Here is a 22,009-nt window from a genome sequence, read left to right as displayed (position 1 = left end):
GAAACCAAAGCAATCAGAAGGTGAGGAAGAGTCGGTTATTATTAAAAATTGGGGTACAATCAATTCGTATTTTATTAAAATAAAATGGTATTTAATCAGGAATCTTTTAACATGCTTATTGCATTTGGTAAAATCACACTCAACTGAATCAAAAGTACTAAATGAAAATTCAAAGAAATATTTAGAAATTGCTATCGAGTCATTAGGTGGTTCAAATTTTTATTGCTCACAACCAATTATTCATAGTTTAACCATTTTATTACCACTAGGAGCTATAGATAAGAAAACAAATACTTTTGACCAAGAGTTATTCGAAAGGGCATTGTCTTACACTTGGACATCGTCAGTAGATTGTGGCATTTTAAATTATATTGGCTCGTTTGTACAATTAGCTTTTCAACATAATACACTTTCAGTCCATGTCACCCAAGAGCAGGAGAACGATTTGGGTTTATTCAATCATCATACTGTATTAAAAGAGTACTTTTATAAACTTTTAGAATACTGTAATGTAGTACCAGGTATCTATAACCTTTTGGTGATGAAGTCCACTATGATTTGGCGTGAATATCCAGAAATTGCAATTCAATACATTGACGAAATTTATGAAGCACTTATCTATGGTCCAATTAGAGTAGCATCAAACGATTTACATCAAGATGAAAACGAAATTTCCTTCTATGAGCCATTAGTTGGTATTCCAAGCTATGTATTCAATTTACATCAAGATTCAATTGTTGAAAGTCAACAAGATGAAGAGAAATTTGGTTTTGGTTATGTTCCATATAGAGATAGTTTTGGTAGAGCAGCAACAACCATATTTATAAATACAATGGGTGAATTATCACAACAGAAACCATCATCAACAACAGATGAACATAAAATCAATTTATACAAGAAGTTTATAAATTTAATAACTATCAAATTTTTAGATTCTAATTTTTATGAAGAATTTTTAAAAAAGAAGGAATATATTTTAAATACATTCACTCATAGATTAAAGATTAGAATTTGGCAAACTCTTTGTGTATTAAGTAAATTTATAAATACCGAAGATAAAGAGATGTCAAATCAAATTGGTGATAGCATCGTCAAGGTATTTTTTATTTTCCATTTACCATCAGTAAGAAAGTATATCAATATATTTTTGGTCAATTTAATTAAAAGCAATCATGAAATAGTAGAAAGCCATTTATTGAAATTATTTGATAATGTTAATCTTCGTGGTGATATTCTTTCATCTATTACCGTTACCGCAGCCTATGTTTTAATCAATATAGAAAACAATGACGCCTTATATCAAAAAGTATTCAATAGAGTTTTGTCCCTTTGTGTATCAGGTCATATTATTGTTAAAACTATAGCATCCAGTGTTATTTCTCAATTGATTGAAAATGATATGGAAGGTCTCAAAAAGAAATTAGAGCCCGGTGTATTGGAATACTTGGACCAATTAAACTATTTCTTTAAAACAAATTCACAAGCATATAAACTATTACAAAAACAAAAGAAACAAATGGATATTGCAAAAGAAAATCAATTTACAGATTGTGCATTTTTAAATTTATTTTATGAAACACCAGTTATCGAAAAATTAGCAGTAACAGAAATTATTCCACCAGGTATTTTCGATTTCTTATCAAGCAAAGAGTATTTAAACCAATCAATATTAGAAAAGCAACTTCGTGATCAACTATTCGAAAAATCAAAACTTTATCCAAAAGTTGATGATTTCGAAAGTGAGGACGACGATGAAGATGTTGGTGAAGAAACTAAAGATAAAAAACTTGAAGATGTTGATGAATATATAGATACCAATCCAACAAGTTACCAAAAGAAAATTTTACCATGGGCAGATTTGGAATATGAATCGCGTAGTGAAATAATGACTAAATCAAGACAATCAGTAATATTGGTTGCAAGTTTTGTTGATAAAATTCCAAATTTAGCAGGTCTAGTTAGAACCAGTGAAATTTTTAATATCGAATGTTTAGTGGTTTCAGATATGAAGATTTTAAATGATACTGCTTTCCAACAAATTACTGTTACAGCCGAAAAATGGTTGCCAATGGAAGAGGTTCCCGAAGAATCACTCAAACAATATTTACTCGGAAAAAAATCACAAGGTTATTCTCTTTTGGGTATTGAACAAACATCATCTAGTGTGCAATTAAATAAATTTGATTTCCCTGAAAAGTCAGTTTTGGTATTAGGTAAAGAAAAAGAAGGTATTCCAACAGAATTTATTAATCTATTAGACAAATGTATAGAAATTCCACAGTTGGGTGTTATTAGAAGTTTAAATGTTCATGTTTCTGGTTCTATTTTAATGTGGGAATATACCAAACAAAAACTAAATCAATAAAATAAAATTTTTTTTTTTCAAATTTCATTCAAAAATAATAAAGTTTTTAGATATTTATAATCTATGTAATCAAATAAAAGAGAAAATGATATTTAATGATACATTAAGTAATCAGTATTTTTATTTATTGAGCTTTTTGTGTTTTATATTTGTATTCAATACTATTTTCTTTCTAATATTTTATTGTATCATTTCTATGATCTAAACTTTCTTATACGCATAGTCAGGTTTTTTGAAATTACTTTTAGTGCATGGGACTAAAGCAACGGAGGTTTCATTAGCACATTGATTGATGTTGTTATCTTGACCACGATTGTAAAAAACTTTATTCTTCATTCGGAATGCAATCATGCCATTCTTCATTTCTTTTATTATTTCTTTTTTAAAGTTACTTTTGTTACTATTTAATAGGAGTTGTAAGTATTTTTGGATTTCTTTATACTTTGGAATATATGTATTTGTTTCTTTTTTTTCTTCAATAAGCATTTGAATAAAAGGTTCATCATAGTTGCTCTATACTATCTCTTTGACAAAGTGATAATCTAGAGTATTTATTGTATCATTTGAAAGATTGTTTTTTTCTCTATATTTTTTTGCTGCTAAACAATTACCATCTATTAAAAATAAGATATTAATATATAATTTTTTAATCAATATATTAAATAATAATATATTTTAAAAAAAAAAAAAAATGGGGGAAACAACCACACATTACTATATATATTGATTATGATTTAACTGTTTTTTTATTGATTTTTAAACACCTTTTAAATTAAAAACTTTTTTTTTTGTTTTTAAAACTTAGAAATATAAAAAAAAAAACTAAAACTTAGAAATTGACTTTAAAAATGGAACTAATTGACCCCGAACTTTGTATACTTGAATCTGCACAGATTTATAAAAAATAAAAAAGAAAGATTCATCTACCTCTAGCAATCAGATTATAAGAAATAACCCGAAGATCTTTTCATCTGCTGCCTATCAATAGGTTTCATCAGCGCTGGAATCTTCTCTATTTTTCTTATTATTTGCATCTGTAACTGTGCCTTTTTGCTGTTACCTGTATCTTCTACCTGTATTTGTATCTCAGGAAATATAGGTAGCAGCAGATACAGGTAATACAGATAATTCAGGCACAGGTAATACAAGTAATTCAGGACAGGAGTATTATTTGCATTACCTGTGCCTGAATTACTTGTATTACCTGTACCTGTATTATCTGTATTGCCTGTATCTGCTGCTACCTATATTACCTGTATATCCTCTATCTGTATTTTCTGTATTGCCTGTGCCTGTATTACCTGTATTGCCTGTACCTGTATTTGTTTCTGTTAACTGTACCTGTTTCTGTTCCTGTATTTGCTACTGTTACCTGTAATGTTTCTATTACCTGTATCTGCTGCTGTTATATTACCTGTATATCCTCAATCTGTATTATCTGTATTACCTGTATTGCCTGTACTTGTATTTGTTTCTGTTAACTGTATCTGTTTCTATTATCTGTATCTGTTATATTACCTGTATATCCTCTATCTGTATTATCTGTATTACCTGTATTGCCTGTACTTGTATTTGTTTCTTTTACCTGTATCTGTTTCTATTATCTGTATCTGTTTCTGTAAACTGTACCTTGTATATATGCCGCTGTTACCTGTACCTGTATTACCTGTATCTTCTGCTACCTGTATTACCTCTATTATATGTATAAAATGTACCTGTACTACCTGTATAGCTTGAATTGCCTGTACCTGTATTACTTGAATTACTTGTATTGCCTGTACCTGTATTATCTGTATTGCCTGTATCTGCTGCTGTTATATTACCTGTATATCCTCTATCTGTATTATCTGCATTACCTGTATTGCCTGTACCTGTATCTGTTTCTGTTAGTTGTACCTGTTTCGATTACTTGTATCTGCCTGCTACATATATTACCTGCCTGTATTACCTGTCCCTGTATATGACATGTTTTACCTGTAACCTATATTACCTGTCCCTGTATTACCTGTATATGTATTACCTGTCCCTGTATTACCTGTATATGTATTCCTGTCCCTGTATTACCTGTATATGTATTACCTGTATATGTATTACCTGTCCCTGTTGCTGTTAGATTCAGCTCAGCTACCTCTAGCAATCAGATTTAAGAAATAATCCGAAGATCTTTTCATCTGTTGCCTATTAATAGGTCTAATCAGCGCTTGAATCTTCCCTTTTTTATATGTACTTTTTTCTTGATATTTGTTACTTGCAAATGTACCTGTATTACTTGTACCTGTATGAATATATCTGTATTACCTTTACCTGTATTACATGTCCTAAATTCCCTGTCCCCTTTTTACTTGATTACCTGTTTCTGTTACCTGTCCCTGTATTACTTGTATTACCTGTATCTGCATTACCTGTCCTTGTATTACCTGTATCTGCATTACCTGTCCCTATATTACCTGTCCCTGTATTACCTGTATATGTATTCCTGACCCTGTATTACCTGACCCTGTATTACCTGTATATGTATTCCTGACCCTGTATTACCTGTCCCTGTATTACCTGTCCCTGTATTACCTGTCCCTGTATTACATGTCCCTGTATTACCTGTATATGTATTCCTGACCATGTATTACCTGTCCCTGTATTACCTGTATATGTATTACCTGTCCCTGTATTACCTGTCCCTGTATTACCTGTTTCTGTTACCTGTCCCTGTATTACTTGTATTACCTGTATCTGCATTACCTGTCCTTGTATTGCATGTCCCTATAAATATTAAATGTATATATATTACCTATATTACTTCAACAACCAGCAGCTCTTCAGATAGCAGATGATGAGATGGCAGCTCTTCAGATAGCAGCTGATGAGAGATCAGCTCTTCAGATAGGAGTTCTTCACATAGCAGATGATGAGATAGCATCTCTTCAGATAGCAGCTGGTAAAATAGCAGCTCTCCAGATCGCAACTGATGAGATAGAAGCTCTACAAAAGCCAGTAGCTGATGAAATAGTAACTCTTCAACATCTAGAAGCTCTTCAGAATAGCAGCTTTTCAACAGACAGCAGTTCTTCACATAGCAGTTCTTCACATAGCATCTCTTCAGCAGTTGTTGTATGGATTGCGGTTTATTCGAGAATAAAATCTAATAAAGGATAAAAAAGTATTATTGTAATTTAAAAATAAAAATATACATACTTTCTGTTAAAGAATATATCATCATCATTGGATAATTGAACCTGATTAACATATTCAATCATTTATTTACTTACTTACTTACAAATATTATTTTACTTTTTTTATTTATTATATTTTATAGATTTTATTATCACAATGAATTTCTACATTTTCCAGAATAGTAATTGGTATTCCTCTATTTACAAATTTTATTTTTAAGAAATTTAAAAAAAAAAAATTTCATTGTGTGGTGTGTGTTTAAAAAAATTAATTTTTTTTTTTAAATTTCAAATTATTTGAAAAAAATTAATTTTTATATAAATGGTTATTTTCAAATTTCGAATTTCCCCCACAATGCATATCATTTTTTATATTTTTTTTTAAAAAATTTAATTTTTTTTTTTATTCAAAATTTAAAAAAAAAATCACTATGAAAAAAAAGAATTCAGTTAATTAATTTAATTATTTAAAAAATAAATATTGAGCTGCTTTCATGAAGAGTACAAAAAACTTATCTTTTTTTAATATAAAAAATTAATTTGAAATTGACACAACAAATAAATAAAAAAATAAATATAACTAAACTTTGTTTTAATAATTAAAACTAACATTTAATTTAATTTTTGAGGGAATGATTTATCGAAAAATTTGACCACAGCGGGTGATACAGTATTATATATTTTTAATTTTTTGTCGCCAAATTATTTTTTTTATATTTAATTTTTGATTACTATTTCATTTTATTATTAATATCAACTAAATTAAAATACATTCACAATTACCCCAATCACATTAACCCACAATAAATTTTATATAAATTTAAAAACAGGAATTTAAATTATATAGAAAAAAAAAAAAAAAAAAAATTATAATAATTAATAACATTTACATATTTACTTTTAAAAATTTATAATAATTAAAAATATATTTCAAATTAATAATATTCACACACATATACCTCCATGTTTTATTTAAATATAATAATGTATGTTTTTTATTTTATTATTTTATTTTATTTTATATTATCATTGTTTCATTTTTAAATATACAAATTGAAAATAATACCTCTCAATTTAATAATATCCACACACATATATTTTCATATTTTGTTTTAAAATAATAATAGTAATCATGTGTGCACCTATTATTGCATTTTTTTATTTTTTTTATTTTTATTTTTTTTATTTTTATTTTTATTTTTTTTTTAATTTTGATTACTGCACTTTAAATATACAAATTAAAAATATAAATTATCAATAATAACAATAAAAAAATAAAAGATTCATTGTATTTACAAATTAAATTACATCATTTTCTATTAATAAAAGAAATAAATATAAATTATAAATAATGACAATGATAAAAAAAATATAAAAATTTTAAAAATAAAAATGTGGTAAAAAATATTGAAATTTTTAGTATTCGAAGATTATTACATTTAGTGTTTTTAAGTTATTTATTACAATGTTAGTTGAGATTTTGATTCCCTTAATAAATACCACCATAGGTCGATGGTAGTGATGATGATCAAGAGGTTCATTGAAAATATTATAAATTGATACAATTAGAAACATAGTTTGGAATTAAGGATAGTTTTGTTTTTTGTATTAATTGCTAACCACTAATTTTTGACTTACCCCTTCAATTAGAATGGAGCAAAGGGTAACACGACTTTTATTTTTTTCTTAGTAAATTAATTTTCATTCTTTGATTGGAAATTTAATTTTTGTTGATTATACCTTCCTTGAACATTCTATTTCTTTATAAAATTCCATTTTGTAATTGTGGACATTTCCTTTTAAACAGAAAATAAAGCTTTCACCAGTACTTTCAATTGTCAGCCTTTGAATAGCCTGGGTTGCCCCTTTCTAAGTGGACTTTAATATTCGGGTTTAAACATTTTTTTTCTTATGTCTTTTAAAAGGTATCGAACTCAGGCCCTAAAGAATAACTTCTAACTCATCCCGGGGACAGGCGAAAATCCTCACCACAAGACCAACAAAATTGGCAATGTTTGATAAGTGAAAAACGGTTTTCTTTACCAAAAATTGATTTTTGCAGCTCTTCCCCGTTGGTCTAGTGGTGAGGATTTTCGCCTGTCACGCGAAAGGCCCGGGTTCAATTCCCGGACGGGGAGTTTTTTTTATTATTTTATCTTTTCGGAGACGCTAATGTTGATGGATTTCTATAAGTTGTTGTTGTTGCATCTGGTTAAAATGCATATGAATATAAATAACTTCAATTTTTTCTAGCGGGTTTTGAGTCTTCAACACTCTCACCTTTGGGTTTATCTCTTGACTCTTGTAAGTCACACATAGTTTTTAAAAGAACATTTACTTTTTTTAACTCTTCCGTAGTATTTTTCCCAATTGCTAATTCATTGTTAATTTCTTTAATAACTCTACTGTTAATTTCATTCTCTTTCATCAATTTTTGAACGATCTCCATTAAATCTGTAACTAGATTATCTTCGTGCCTTGATAATCTTTCATTACCCATATCCAACATCTTAGTTGGATATCCAACTAGGTTTTTTCGTAACTTTGTTAAATTTTAATTATGGTGAATAATTTGACCCCTACGTGATTTTATTATGTCCTGCCGGCAAGGATATAACAAAAACTGATTATAAAAAAAAATTGTAAGGTACTAAGATCAAATAATTAAATAAAATAAAATTTATATGAAATGTTTATGTTTTTGTAAAATTCGAAAGTTTATTTTTATTTTTTTATTTTTTTTTAAAAATTTATTTTTTTTAAAAATTCTTTTTTGATGAATTAAAATAATTGTTAATTATTATTAATTAATATTGATTATTATTGAGTAATGATCCTTGCTCATTACATTAATAAACAATAAAAATAAAGATAATAAATTATATGATTTTTAAGTTTATGTGAAAATTGAATAAAACGAAAATTTTCGAAAATTTTTTATTTTATTTTTTTAAATTAAATTATTTTTAATTATTAAAATTATTAATTATTATAATTGTTTGATTAAATGACTATTTAAGTTATAATTATTTAATTAAGTGAATTTTGATGATAATATATTACAGTTAAGTAATCAAATCAAAGCTACTCCAATCACCATACTATCGTATTAAGATTAAGTCTGCAACAAAATCAATCAATGTTGTTATCAATTTCTTTATCAGTGGAGACCCCTGACATATCTTCATTACCATAATCAATCAATTAATCAAATAAAAACAACAAAAAAAATACTGCCAATATCAATTCATTACCAAATATCAATAGTTTCGAATATTTCCTATAAAAATTTTTATTAAAAACATTATATAAAATTTACTGATTAATTTAAAGCATTTGCTTACAAGGAATTCCTCGTTGATGATCAATAATTACGTACATAAGTGTTCATTCCATTCACAGGGTCATTATGTGCTTCTTTTAGAACTTGAATTATAATTTCTTGACATTTTGTGATGGATTGTTTAAGAATATTTGTTCTGATGGATATTTGTCTGAATTACATCACCTTTAAAAAAAAAAAAACTTTATAAAAAAACTTCTGAACATTTTAATTAAAAAAAAAAGATGAAATTTTACAAGTTTTAAAAATAATTATGTTGAAAATTAAATTTTTATTTATAGATTTTTTTTATTATTTAATTTGTTATTATTAAATTTAATTTGTTTATGTGTTAATTTCCATAAAACAGGATGATTTATTATCAATGAAACATTTTACTGATGTATCAAAGTACATAATGTAGTTTGGATTACGTTTCATCGAACAACCAATGGCTTCAAGTGATGTATATGGGTCAATTGATTTTGAACATTCTATTTCTTTATAAAATTCCATTTTGTAATTGTGGTCATTACCTTTTAAACAGAAAATAAAGCTTTCACCAGTGTTTTCAATATTTAGTTTGTTATTTTCTTGATGGCATTTTAATGTTTGATTTGTTAAATCAAATGATTCAATTGGACCCTCTAATATTTCAAGAGAACATCCAATCATCTCTGAATCATCTAAATAACATTGGATAGATTCACCAAAGGTTATAATGTCTGAGTTAAAACTATTAGAGCATTCAATGGTTGATGATGAGGTGTTTAAACAACTAAAGCTTTCGTAAAATGTGTTTCTTAAACCATTATTATCAACACAAGTAATTTCTTGGCTATTTGGGTTATCAAATATTAAAGTTGATTGGAATGGATTATAAGTGCATTGAGTATTTTGTTTTGAGGATGATGAATCATTGTTTGATGAGCTGCTTGATGAACTAGTTGATGAGGAGCTAGTTGATGAGGAGCTAGTTGAGGAGCTAGTTGATGAACTACTATCCGATGAGGAGCTAGTTGATGATGAGCTGCTTGAAGAGATGCTCATGAAACATGATGTCTTATCGTCAATGTAGCATCTTACCGATCTATCAAAGAACATAACATATTCTGGGTTTTGCTCCATTGAACAACCAATTGATTCGAGTGATGTTTCTGGGTCATATCTTTTATTACAAATAACATTTTGATTGAATTCAAATTTGTGATTGTAATCATCGCCATTGGAGCAGAAAATGAATTGATGTTCATTGTTTTTAGCAGTTAAGGTATTTGTTTCTTTGTTATAGTTGCATTCTAATTTTTGATCTGTTAAATCTAAAATTTCAGTAATACCTTCTAAAGTTCCAAGTGAACATCCACTAAGTTCTTGGTTGTCTAGATAACATCTAATAGAATCTGTGAAAGTAAATATACCGTCATTATTGGAGCATTCTATTGTTGTTGAAGATGTATTTGTGCAACTAAAACCACTTGTAAATATATTTGATAAACCGGTACTATCAATACATGTTATGGCTTCATTATTTGGATTGCTAAAAGACAAAATTGTATCGATTGGGTTATAAATGCATTTTATATTATCATTTGATTCGCTAGTTGATGAACTTTCGCTACCTGCAGATGAGCTGCTGGTTGATGAACTGCTAGTAGAAGAGCTGCTATCTGATGAACCACTAGATGATGAACTGCTTGTTGATGAAGAACTGCTATCTGATGAACTACTATCTGATGAACCACTAGCTGATGAACTGCTTGTTGATGAACTACTATCTGATGAACTACTATCTGATGAACTGCTTGTTGATGAACTACTAGCTGATGAACTGCTTGTTGATGAGGAGCTGCTGTCTAATGAAGAGCTGCTATCTGATGAACTGCTTGTTGATGAGCTACTATCTGTTGAACTGCTATCTGATGAACTGCTTGTTGATGAAGAGCTGCTATCTGTTGAACCACTAGCTGATGAACTGCTTGTTGATGAACTACTATCTGATGAACCGCTTGCTGATGAACTACTATCTGATGAACTGCTTGTTGATGAGGATGAACTGCTATCTGATGAACTGCTTGTTGATGAAGAGCTACTATCTGTTGAACCACTAGCTGATGAACTGCTTGTTGATGAACTACTATCTGATGAACTGCTTGTTGATGAACTACTATCTGATGAACCGCTTGCTGATGAACTACTATCTGATGAACTACTATCCGATGAACTGCTTGTTGATGAGGAGCTACTGTCTGATGAACCACTAGCTGATGAACTGCTTGTTGATGAGCTGCTATCTGATGAACCACTAGCTGATGAGGAGCTGCTGTCTGATGAACTGCTTGTTGATGAACCGCTTGCTGATGAACTGCTAGTTGATGAAGAACTGCTATCTGAAGAACTGCTAGTTGATGAGGAACTGCTGTCTGAAGAACTGCTATCTGAAGAACTGTTAGCTGATGAACTGCTAGTTGATGAAGAGCTGCTATCTGATGAACTGCTATCTGATGAACTGTTAGCTGATGAATTACTATCTGATGAACTGCTAGTTGATGAAGAACTACTATCTGATGATGAGCTGCCAGTTGATGAAGAGCTACTATCTGATGAATCACTAGCTGATGATGATCTGCTATCTGATGAACCTCTTGAAGAGTCCTCTGATGCGTCTGAAGATTCTTTCGAGTCTGAAGAGCTACCTGAAATTATACCTGTTGATATGCTGGTTGAAACACTTGTTGTTGTTGTTCCACCTGTGCCACCTGAGACACCTGTACCACTTGTAGTAGAACCACCTGCAGTAGAACCACCTGCAGTACTACCACCTGTAGTAGAACCACCTGCAGTACTGCCACCCGCAGTACCACCTGCAGAACCACCTGCAGTACTACTTGCAGCAGCAGCAGCAGCTGCTGCTGCTGCAGCTGCAGCTGCGTCACCCGGGCCACCTGGGCCACCTGAGCCACCTGAAGTAGTAGAGGTTCCATCACCGCCATCATCACCACCATCATCATCACCACCATCATCATCACCACTACCTTTGCTACTATTACTACTATCACTGCTATCACTTGAATCTTCATCTTCATAGGTATATTGAGACTCGGTATCCTTAGAATTGAATCTAAGGGTTAATTCTTTTGTACCAGATTCTTCTCTTGAAACTGAAGGTACAGTGCATGTTACGAGTTGACTTGATACAATACGAACACTATCACAACTTGAAGAACCAATACTAATTGATAATTCAGATTCCTCGCCTTCTAAACCTAGATTTTTACCATTAATTGAAATTGGAGTTTTAAGATTGTATTTACCACTTGATGGTGAAACTGATGATATTGATGGATCAGAGTATGAGAACGATGTATCTTCATTACTTTCTTGTCCATTTAATTTTACTTTAATTGGAGTATTTGATTTATAACCCTTCTTTGATAAAATAACAATTGTTTCATTTGTAGCTTTACCTACAGTTGTTGCACTTTCACCATTGAATAATACTGAGAGATCATCTTCGTTTTCACCTTTTTCGATAAAGTTACCACCTTTGATTGTGATTTCATCTCCACCATCAAATGTTGTAAAAGATGGTTTTGAGATACTATCAATGAATGGTTTACCATAATATTCAAAGGAAATATCGGTGTTTGAATCTTGGCCAGCAACCATTACTTTTACAATTTCTTTTCCAACTTTATTTGATTTTGGCAAATTGCATGTTAAATCTTTATTGTTAAATTCGACCTGTGTGCAATCATTGTCACCAATTTTAACGACTTGATTATCTTTACCGAAATCATAACCCTTAATTGTTATTTTGACAGTATCGTCACTATTGGATCTATATCTATTTGGATTAACAGATTCGATTGTTGGTGGATAATATGAGAAATGTTTATTTGGTTCAGTTTCTTGATTTTCTACCAAAATTTTAATTTCTAATTCTTTACCTTGACCTGATGGAACTCTACATTTAACTGCTGTTGAGTTGATCCATTCAATGATTAAACAATCGAAACCATCAACTTTAATGTTATTCTTTTCATTTTGATTACTGTTGTATTGCTCTGCCAATTCTTTTGGTACAAAGTTTTGACCTGAAATTTCGATTGTGGTGGTACCATTTGTTGAACCGTTATAACTATTCTGATCTAAAATTGGTTTATCATAAGAGAAATAAATAGTTTCGTTTGATTTTTGATTTCCAACTGTAATTGTAACAAGATAATCTTTACCAACACCTGGTGATGGTTTACATGAAACATGGGTAGAGTTGATCCATTTGGTTTCATCACATTTAGTATCGCCAATTTTAATAAAGTTTTCAGCTTCATTAATATTACCATTATTTTGTTCAATAAATTCAATTGGAATAAAGTTTTCTCCAGAAATTGTAATTTCCTTGGTACCATTTGTTGGGGCTGTGTAATTTACATTATTCAAAACTGGTTTATCATAAGAGAAATAAACTGTTTCATTTGTTATTTGACCACCAACCATAACTTGAACTAGTAAATTCTCACCAATACCTGGTTGTGGTTTGCATTCGATTGAAGTAGAGTTGATCCATTTGGTTTCATTGCAATAGTTTTCTCCAATTTTAATATAATTTAATGTTATATTTTCATTTTCATTATAATAGCTTGATAAATCCTTTGGAATGAAATTTGTACCATTAATTATAAATTGAACTGTACCGTTGGTTGGGGCTCTATAATAAACTTTATCTTCACTTTCTTTATCAGATGAAATATTAAGTGCTGGTGGATTATATGAGAATAAATATTCCTGGCTAACTAGAGATGAGTTTTGTTGACCAACAAAGACGACAATTGTATGATTTGCACCAATTCCTGGTGGGATTGTACAATTAAGTTGAGTTGAATTGAAAAACTCGATAACTGCGCATGTATAATTAGAGCCAATTGTAACATTTGATTCTTCTAACCAGGTAATATCTGAATTATCATAGTAAGGGCTTAAAGTTTCAAATGGTGGGAAGTTATAACCATCAATTGTAATATTTAAACCACCATCAGTGTCTGATTGATTTAATGACACACTTTCGATATATGGCTCAAAGTAAGAGTATAAATATGTTTTATTTGAAACTTGAGTGCCATCAATAATCTCGATATCAATTGTAAGATTTTTGCCAATAAAAGAGTCAAATGAGCAATAGAAAATATCGATAAGTTCATTATAGTGTTGATATCCTATTTTTTTTAAATGGGAACAAATATTTGATTGGTTTTCTTCATCTTCTGTGTCAAATTCATCTTCGCTACAGAAATATGAATCACAAGTAATTACACTATCTAAAATATAGATATCTGGTTGTTCATTTATATAAGAACCTAAATTTCTACCGACAATTACAAAATTATCTAAATAATCTGTAACACTTGTATTGATCTGTGGATGATATATCACTTTATCAATAGTTGGGACTCCATAGTTAAATTTAAACTCTTCATCGTTTGTTGAACCACCAACTTTAACCCTAACGATTGCATAGAGATAACCATGTGGTACGGTGACAATTATTTCTTTATTTGAAACCCATTCAACTGTTTGGCACTCTTCTTCTGAAAAATAGACTTTAGTTTTTCCATTATAAAAGTTATTACCATAGATAGTAACAACATCATTATAAAAACCACTTGATTTAGATAGACTGGTTATAACTGGTTCTGAAATTGAAAAGTCATTATCTACATCTTCACCAAATTTCATGATTAAATTATTTAAATAATAAACTTTTATAATATTTATTTTACCATAACTGCTGGCTTTAATTGAAAAAGAATCAACTCCATTAATGCTTTTTTGGTCAAAGATTGTGTGAGTTAAATCTATTTCACCATTTGTAACTTGAATACCACTAGTTAGCTGAATACCGAATGTAAAGAAATTTTCACCAATGATTTGAATAGTTGAGTCAATCTCGACCGATAAATCGTTATTATTTGGATAGATAATTTGATTAACTTTGGCAACTGGGTAATTAAAGAAAAATTCTTTTTTAAATGAGTATTGATTCTCGTAATAATCCTTGGTATATTGATTATAAATTGTAATTGGAGCCAATGAGAAATCTGGTGTTGTGCTTAATGGTAATGAGCATGTTAATGTTTGGATATTGGTAGTTGGATCAGTTACAATACCATTGTAGTTAACATCACATTGAGTAGATTTGACTTTAATTAATGTTGTTTGATCAAATAATCTACCTTGGACTGTGATTGAATATTGACCATTAGCTGTGGTTGTAGTTGGGTTGGTGACTTGATCTACGATTGGACCTACTGGACATGATGTTAAAATTTTACCATTCTTAAAGTCTTGATATGATGATTCGATAAAACTACAGATTCTATTATTAATGAAAACAATTGATAAACCTATATTGGTTTCTGTTGATTTTGGAGATGAAAAATAATAAGTTGAATAACCTTTGGAATATTTAATAATGTTTCCCTCAATTACTGGAGAAGCAACTACCAATTTGAAGATATCAGCACTAACATTGATAATATCATACAAGGAAAAGGTTCTTCTATTTGTATTATATGTGCATGTATTGACATCATCTAAAATATTTAAAGATTGTGTATTAAAGTATTTGCCTAATAGTTGAATGGTTTGTTTTGATGAATCACCATTTAAATATTTATATAATTGACCTGAAATATGGTTTTTTGGTGTTGGATCTTTAACCCATCTATTTAAAATAAATGACTCAATGGCTTCGAATGATGAGTAACTATTGAATTGGTTTAAACAACTTCCCATTAAAATTAAAGAACTCTTTAAATCAGTTTTACCATTTTTCTTAATGTCTTCTAATTCGTCTTTGGTTAATTGATCACAAACATGATCACATTGATCGTAATATGAAAAATAATTATTTAAAGCTGATTTTAAACCACCAATATAGACTTCAATTGATAACCCAATACCTGAACCTGCTGGAACTTTACATTTAATAGTCTTTGAATCTACCCAAATGGTTTCTTTACATAAATTATCGCCAATTTTAACAGTACTAGGTCCGAAATACATACCAACATTACTATTAGTTTCTGGATCAATTCCAGCTGGGACGAAATTTTGGCCATTGATGGTAATAAAATCATTTTCATATGAAATATATGGTGTTGGTGTAATATATGGACTATCATATGAGAAAAATTGGAAATATTGGCCTCCTGGATAAGCAAAATCTGATCTGAATCCACCAACTGTAGCCGAAACTGGGATTGTACCAATACCTTTTGGGACCATGGCTTTAGCATGGGTAGAGTTATACCATGTTATTGATTTTGAAATAACTTCGTTAAATTTAAAATTATTTGAGTTATCTGGTGGTATTTGATTGACTTGACTTGATAATGATGATGGAACTAAGTTATTACCAATGAAAAATAATTCACCACCATCTGTCGAACCAAGACTTCTTGTTGTTACTGATGGCAAACCGTACATTACAGAATAACCACCTTGCTCAGGAGACTGGCCACCTACTCTAAATGTAACTGAACCCATTCCAATACCTGGTGGTATTAAAACCTTGAAATCACTAGAACTTGTCCATTCTACATTTGAAATTTCAATACCACTAAAGTAAACATTAGTCTCTGGCCAAACTGTTGGTGGTGTTAAACCTTTATCAATAATTTCTTTAGTTGGAGGGAAATTAAAACCACTAATGTGCATATATCCACCATCGGTTCCCATAAAATATTCGCTTAATTGGTAAAAGTATGGTCTACTATAACTATAGCTGATAACATCACCAGTTTCATCAAATTTGATTGTGCCTTTACCAACACCCAAAGATTTTTTAATACAAACAAAGATTTTGTATATATTTGAATTGAAATAATTTTCATTTGATACATATGCTTGTTGACTGAGACATGGACGATTGGTTACATATTGACCTTCTGGTAATCCTTCGATAATTGATGTTGGTACTTTATTACAACTACTTTCAAATTCGCAGTGAATTAATTCATTATTCTCCATGATGTATGGTTTAATAACTGAGTCAAAACCAGAACCAATAAAATAGAATCTATTAACTTCTGCTGTTTGGAATTCGTTGATAATAATTTTCTCTGATTTTCTCTCTAAGAATGTGAATTCGAATTTTTTTGTTTGTGCACCACCAAATGTTTCGAGATAAACAAAACCACTACCTAAACCTCTTGGGATAATAACAATAATAACATCATCGGATCTGTTAATTATGGTACCATATGAAATTCCACTTTGGCTTGAAAAGACTATACTATATGAGTCTGAAAGAAAACGATAACCAAGAATTTTAAGGTCTCCACCTGTATAACCGCTTGAGGAAGTTATACCTGTTACTATTGGTAAGAAATAAAATGGACACTTTTCAAAAAATTTGGTAGATTCAGCAATGGCTCTTGTGGTTTCTTCAAAATAACAAAGTTTACCTTGATATTCAATAATTGCAAGACCGTATGCTTGAGAACCAAATTGTTTATAATACACATTGGTGAATGGATCATCAGTTCCTTTGAGTAAATTTGATTGAGATGATGTAATTAGTTTAAGATCACTGGTAACATAAAACATATCTGATAATCTAATAGAACCTTTGTTCTTACCAGTTGGACTGTATGCACAAGCATTTGATGGATTTAATGCAGCATAATATGAAAGAATATAATTTGCAGGTGGCAAAGATGTGAAAAGGTTTTTATAAACTTGTCCACTTGTGTAATCACCTTCGATATTGTTTCCAACCCATCTATCTAATAAATCTCTAATATTATATACCATAAATTCAACTTGGCAAATACCAAGACTTTGAAGTACGTTAACTATATCATTGAGGTCGGTAAGTTTTTTTTTTTCACATGTTAATACGCAAGGGTCTACATAAGGATTGGAAATGAAGTCATTTGAGAGTAATTTGGGACATGCATATTTCGATTTGGCCTTAACTGATACATAATTTTTATAAACCTTGGAAGTTTCTAGAGCATAATCTATAGTTGAGTCACATTGTAAATCAATTGTAAAAGAAGGATTCTTATAACCATAAATATCATCTGTATTTGGTGGAGGATCAAAAGCACTTGATACAAGACCATAATAACTAATTTGTAAACCATTTGATAATTTGGTAATAATTTGACTTTTTGTAATATCGGCAATAGGTGTTATTGCACCCGTGTTTGAAACAATACATGATTGTGATGTTTGGAAACCTTTTCCACATCCCCCAAAAACACCATTACCAATAGTATAATAAATCTTATCGTTATTTTGAGGATTAATAAATGAAAAAGGCTCTGCCTTAACAGAGTTTTGAAGTGGGGAAATGTCAATATGGTTACCATTTGTTTCTTCAAACAATCTATATGAAGGACATGCAAATTTTGTATAGATATATAAAATATAATCATTTGATGATGGATTTGTCATTTTTAAAACAGTATAAGAAGTTTTTGGGTCACACATAAGTACTACACGGAGTACAGTACCAAAAGTTACTAGAACCATTCTTTCTAAACTATCTGAAAAAACTGCAGGGGTAATAGATGGCTTATTAGCAATAGAAGTAACTTGAACAGAAGTACCAGATTTTGAAACGATGGCAGCATAAAGGGTAGTTGAAGTTGAAGCTCTAACTTTACAATAGTCACATGGGTTAAAAATATTAAAGAAAACGTCATATTCATTTCCAGATACAGAAACTGAAGCTGAAAATGGATTACTTGAAGATGGTAATACCATTGGTTTGAGATTATAAATTAGACCATCCAAAATATACATTGAGTTAATTGGGCATGCATATTTGGTTTTAATATGGAGTTTAATATAACAAGCATTAGTATTTTTAACCGTTACTAAAGAATATTCTTGGGATGCATCGCATGCAAATTCAATTTCAAACTTTCTAACACCATTATTAACACTACATTCGGATTCGACAACATTTGAATAATATGCAATTGTTACACCATTTTCAATGAATGAATAATCTGATGATGATAAATGGCCTTGGAGTTTAGCAGTTCCTGATTTAAACACACATGATTGATACCATTCATTTTTTGCAATATTATTACAAGAAGAGGTTGAACCAAATAAATTGTAATAGTATACATCCTGTCCACTTGTATATGTATATGGTATTCCGGTTGAGGATCTAAAAAATTAAAAAAACTATTAGTATAAAAATTCATCTTGGCTAATTATATGATTTTAAAAAATTTAATTACCTTCTTAAAGCACTAAGGTCATAATATTTGATTCTTGATGTATCATAAAATTTACCATTTAAATGATTTTCTAAATTTGGATTATTTGAGGCTGGACCACCACCTAAAATATAAGGTACTGGAGGAATAACTGCAGGTAATATTGGTGCTGAAGTTAATGGACATGCATATTTTGAATTTGCTTGTAAATTGTATAAACATGCCCAGGTACCTGTGGTTTCAACTGCAGTTTGTAGAGAATATTCAGTAGATGAATCACATCTTAAATCAAGATTTAAAACTCTTTGAATTTTTCCTTGGCAAGGTTTTCCAGCATCTGGGGCAGAAACATATGAAACAACAATACCATTACTAGAAGCAATCGATGTTTGATTACTAATACTTCCAACATGATAAAGAACACCATCAATAAGTTGACATGCTTGATAATCACGGTCTGATGAACCATAGGATTGACAAAATAGGTTTGTTGTACTAACAGCATAACGGAGTGTATATGAAACTCCATTTGCGGACATAGAAACGCTTCTATCGTTTACTCTAATAAAATTAAACTTTTTTATTAATATTTTCTTTAAAAAATTAATCGAAAAGATATATATACTTACTTTGTTAATTGAGTTAAATCGAAATAATTTGATTTTGAGGTATCATAATAAACACTGGATGAACAAGCATATTTAGTTTCAACAGTAATTGTATAGATACATAAAACACTAGACTCCACAGCAGATAAAATTCTAAAATGTATATTTTGATTGCAAAGTAATACTATTGATAACTTTCTAAGACATTCACCAGCGACGGGTGCTGATTTATATTCAAGCGTAATTCTATTATAATCAAGAGTTACCTTTTGACCTTGAGAAGCTGAGGCAATTTGATTAGTATTCCCAGCTGAATGTGAATATTGACATGCATAATGAATACCTGTGCTAACACCCATTAAATCGTGACACTGTTTAACTTTATTACCAATATTAAATAAAATATTATATGTTTTTGAATTTGTAACATGTTTAATGTTATAGAAACTTGTTTGGGGTCTTTAAAATAAAGAATAAATAATAATATTAATAAACAAATTTATAATATATATATCTATTTTTATACAACTTACAATTGAATTGGTGACAAATCGTAAAACTGAGATTTATCAAAGAGATATGAAGTTGGGCAAGCATATTTAGTATAAATTTTGATATTATTATAACAGTTGGAAGTACTTGAAGTTTCTAATTGGTCAATAAAGTAATGTTTGAATGGATCACAATAGAGATTAAATGATGTATAGAAACGGCTATTAGAGGCAGTGCATTGAGTTGAATAAGATTGAGGAGATGAGATTTTAATAGTAATAATTTGGTTAACTGTGTCAAAAGTGATAGTTTTAGCTTCTGTAACTGAGCCAGTATTTAAAACTCCTTTATCCAAATCGTATCTTAAATTATCATCCATAGTTTTTGTTTTATCTTTAACGGTTAAGAGACAAGCTTGATATTTATTTGAAGTAACCCCGCTTAATGATGTGCATCTGTCTGCATTGTCGAATAAATTAAACAAAACATCTTTACTATAATCAGTACTTTGATATAAATTTGTGGATGCTCTATATTGGTTAAAATGTAAATAAAATATTAATATTTTAATAAATATAAATGAATAAATAACTACTGCTACTTACAAAGCTCTTAAATCGTATAAAGCACCATTATTAAATAATACACCTTTCTTTTTACAAGCATGCTTTGATTTGATTATATGAGTACATTTATTACTTGTGGCTACATATAAGTAATCATTCAATTGGTCACACTCGAATTGATACACAAATCCATTGGAACCACAAATACTTGATTCATATTTGATTTTGAAGTAATTGTCAAAGAATGTGGCTGTGTGAACTTTATTTAAATCTGTATAAGTTGTGTAGCTTAAACCATTTGTTGCATCTAGTAAGCAAGCAAGTTCATTTGCAACCATTGTACATTGTGGCGATCTTTTACAAAAATTAAAATTAAACTGGGTTGCCCATACACCGGTGGTGGGATTGAAAGTTTTGATTTCGTATCCTTCGGCTTTTGATAACGGATTTAAATCGTAATATTCATTTTTTTCAAAGTTATAATATATACATGTTGATAAAGTACCATTTGTTGACCATGTTGTTAAGTCCAACGTTGATCCTGATTCAACTGTAGATATAAAACTACTTTGAATAATAAATATTAGTAAAAATAAAAATATTATTATTTTATTTTTTTTCATTTTTTTATTTTTAAAAAAAATAATAATAATAATATAATTTTTTGGTTAATAAATTATAACTAATATATTTTTTGATTAAAAAAAAAAAAAAAGAAAATATTTAGTTTTATAAAAAAAAAAAAAAAAAAAAGATTAAAAAAATTATATAAAATCAAAAAGATTTAACTAATGGCAATTACATTTTGAAAAACCGAAAGACAGTCACAAATTTTAAAGTTAAAAAAGTGCAAATTCAAAGAACAAACATACAAAAAAAACAAAAAAAAAAAAAAAAAGCTGTATAATGAAAACGAACGAGCAAATTGTAAATGATGTGATTTTTTAATAAAAAAAAAAATAAATAAAAAAAAATAAATAAAATAAAAAACGATTGAATTTTTTAAAATTGATGAACACAAACTGTGTTAAAAAAACTGTGATATTTTGTTAAAAATCATTTTAAAAAAAAAAAACGAAAATATTTTTTTTATTTTATTTTTATATTTTTTCTTCGTATTTTTACAAAAAAAGTTGGTTTTTTGTGTTGTGGGTGATACTAAAAATAAACTGGATCATGTATATTGAGAACGATTATAATAATAAAAGTAAGTTAACTTTTTTTATTTGACAATTATTTTTATATTTT

At 29.3% G+C, this 22,009-nt stretch overlaps 5 protein-coding genes across 5 annotated transcripts in view; 2 read left to right on the top strand and 3 right to left on the bottom strand.

The window, feature by feature from the left end:
- The window catches only part of DICPUDRAFT_153035 (uncharacterized protein), a gene marked incomplete at both ends in the record, with an annotated part of 4,973 nt that extends 2,608 nt beyond the window's left edge, over positions 1 to 2,365 (top strand). The window contains one exon of the mRNA XM_003288716.1: positions 1 to 2,365. This exon is cut by the window's left edge and continues 1,589 nt beyond it. Within this exon, the coding sequence (XP_003288764.1) occupies positions 1 to 2,365 (2,365 nt within the window).
- Positions 2,366 to 2,566: 201 nt separating this feature from the next.
- On the bottom strand, positions 2,567 to 2,728 carry DICPUDRAFT_153034 (uncharacterized protein; the record flags this gene model as incomplete). Its single annotated transcript, XM_003288707.1, has 1 exon — positions 2,567 to 2,728. The coding sequence occupies one exon, from the start codon at positions 2,726 to 2,728 to the stop codon at positions 2,567 to 2,569; it is 162 nt and encodes a 53-aa protein (XP_003288755.1).
- Positions 2,729 to 4,586: 1,858 nt separating this feature from the next.
- Positions 4,587 to 7,076, top strand: DICPUDRAFT_153031 (uncharacterized protein; the record flags this gene model as incomplete). The annotated part of the gene is made up of 3 exons (XM_003288715.1): positions 4,587 to 4,829; positions 5,183 to 5,470; positions 7,041 to 7,076. The coding sequence occupies 3 exons, from the start codon at positions 4,587 to 4,589 to the stop codon at positions 7,074 to 7,076; spliced, it is 567 nt and encodes a 188-aa protein (XP_003288763.1).
- A 695-nt stretch (positions 7,077 to 7,771) lies between these two features.
- On the bottom strand, positions 7,772 to 8,041 carry DICPUDRAFT_153030 (uncharacterized protein; the record flags this gene model as incomplete). The annotated part of the gene is made up of 1 exon (XM_003288706.1): positions 7,772 to 8,041. One exon carries the CDS (start codon positions 8,039 to 8,041, stop codon positions 7,772 to 7,774), a length of 270 nt encoding a protein of 89 aa, XP_003288754.1.
- Positions 8,042 to 9,199: 1,158 nt separating this feature from the next.
- Positions 9,200 to 21,384, bottom strand: DICPUDRAFT_79541 (uncharacterized protein; the record flags this gene model as incomplete). The annotated part of the gene is made up of 5 exons (XM_003288705.1): positions 9,200 to 19,043; positions 19,117 to 19,656; positions 19,725 to 20,162; positions 20,237 to 20,725; positions 20,801 to 21,384. 5 exons carry the CDS (start codon positions 21,382 to 21,384, stop codon positions 9,200 to 9,202), a joined length of 11,895 nt encoding a protein of 3,964 aa, XP_003288753.1.
- Between the last annotated feature and the right edge of the window lie 625 nt (positions 21,385 to 22,009).

Source organism: Dictyostelium purpureum (genome assembly GCF_000190715.1).
Source record: "Dictyostelium purpureum unplaced genomic scaffold DICPUscaffold_146, whole genome shotgun sequence".
In the NCBI taxonomy this organism is placed as follows: Eukaryota; Evosea; class Eumycetozoa; order Dictyosteliales; family Dictyosteliaceae; genus Dictyostelium; species Dictyostelium purpureum.
This window is presented reverse-complemented; position numbering and strand designations above follow the sequence as displayed.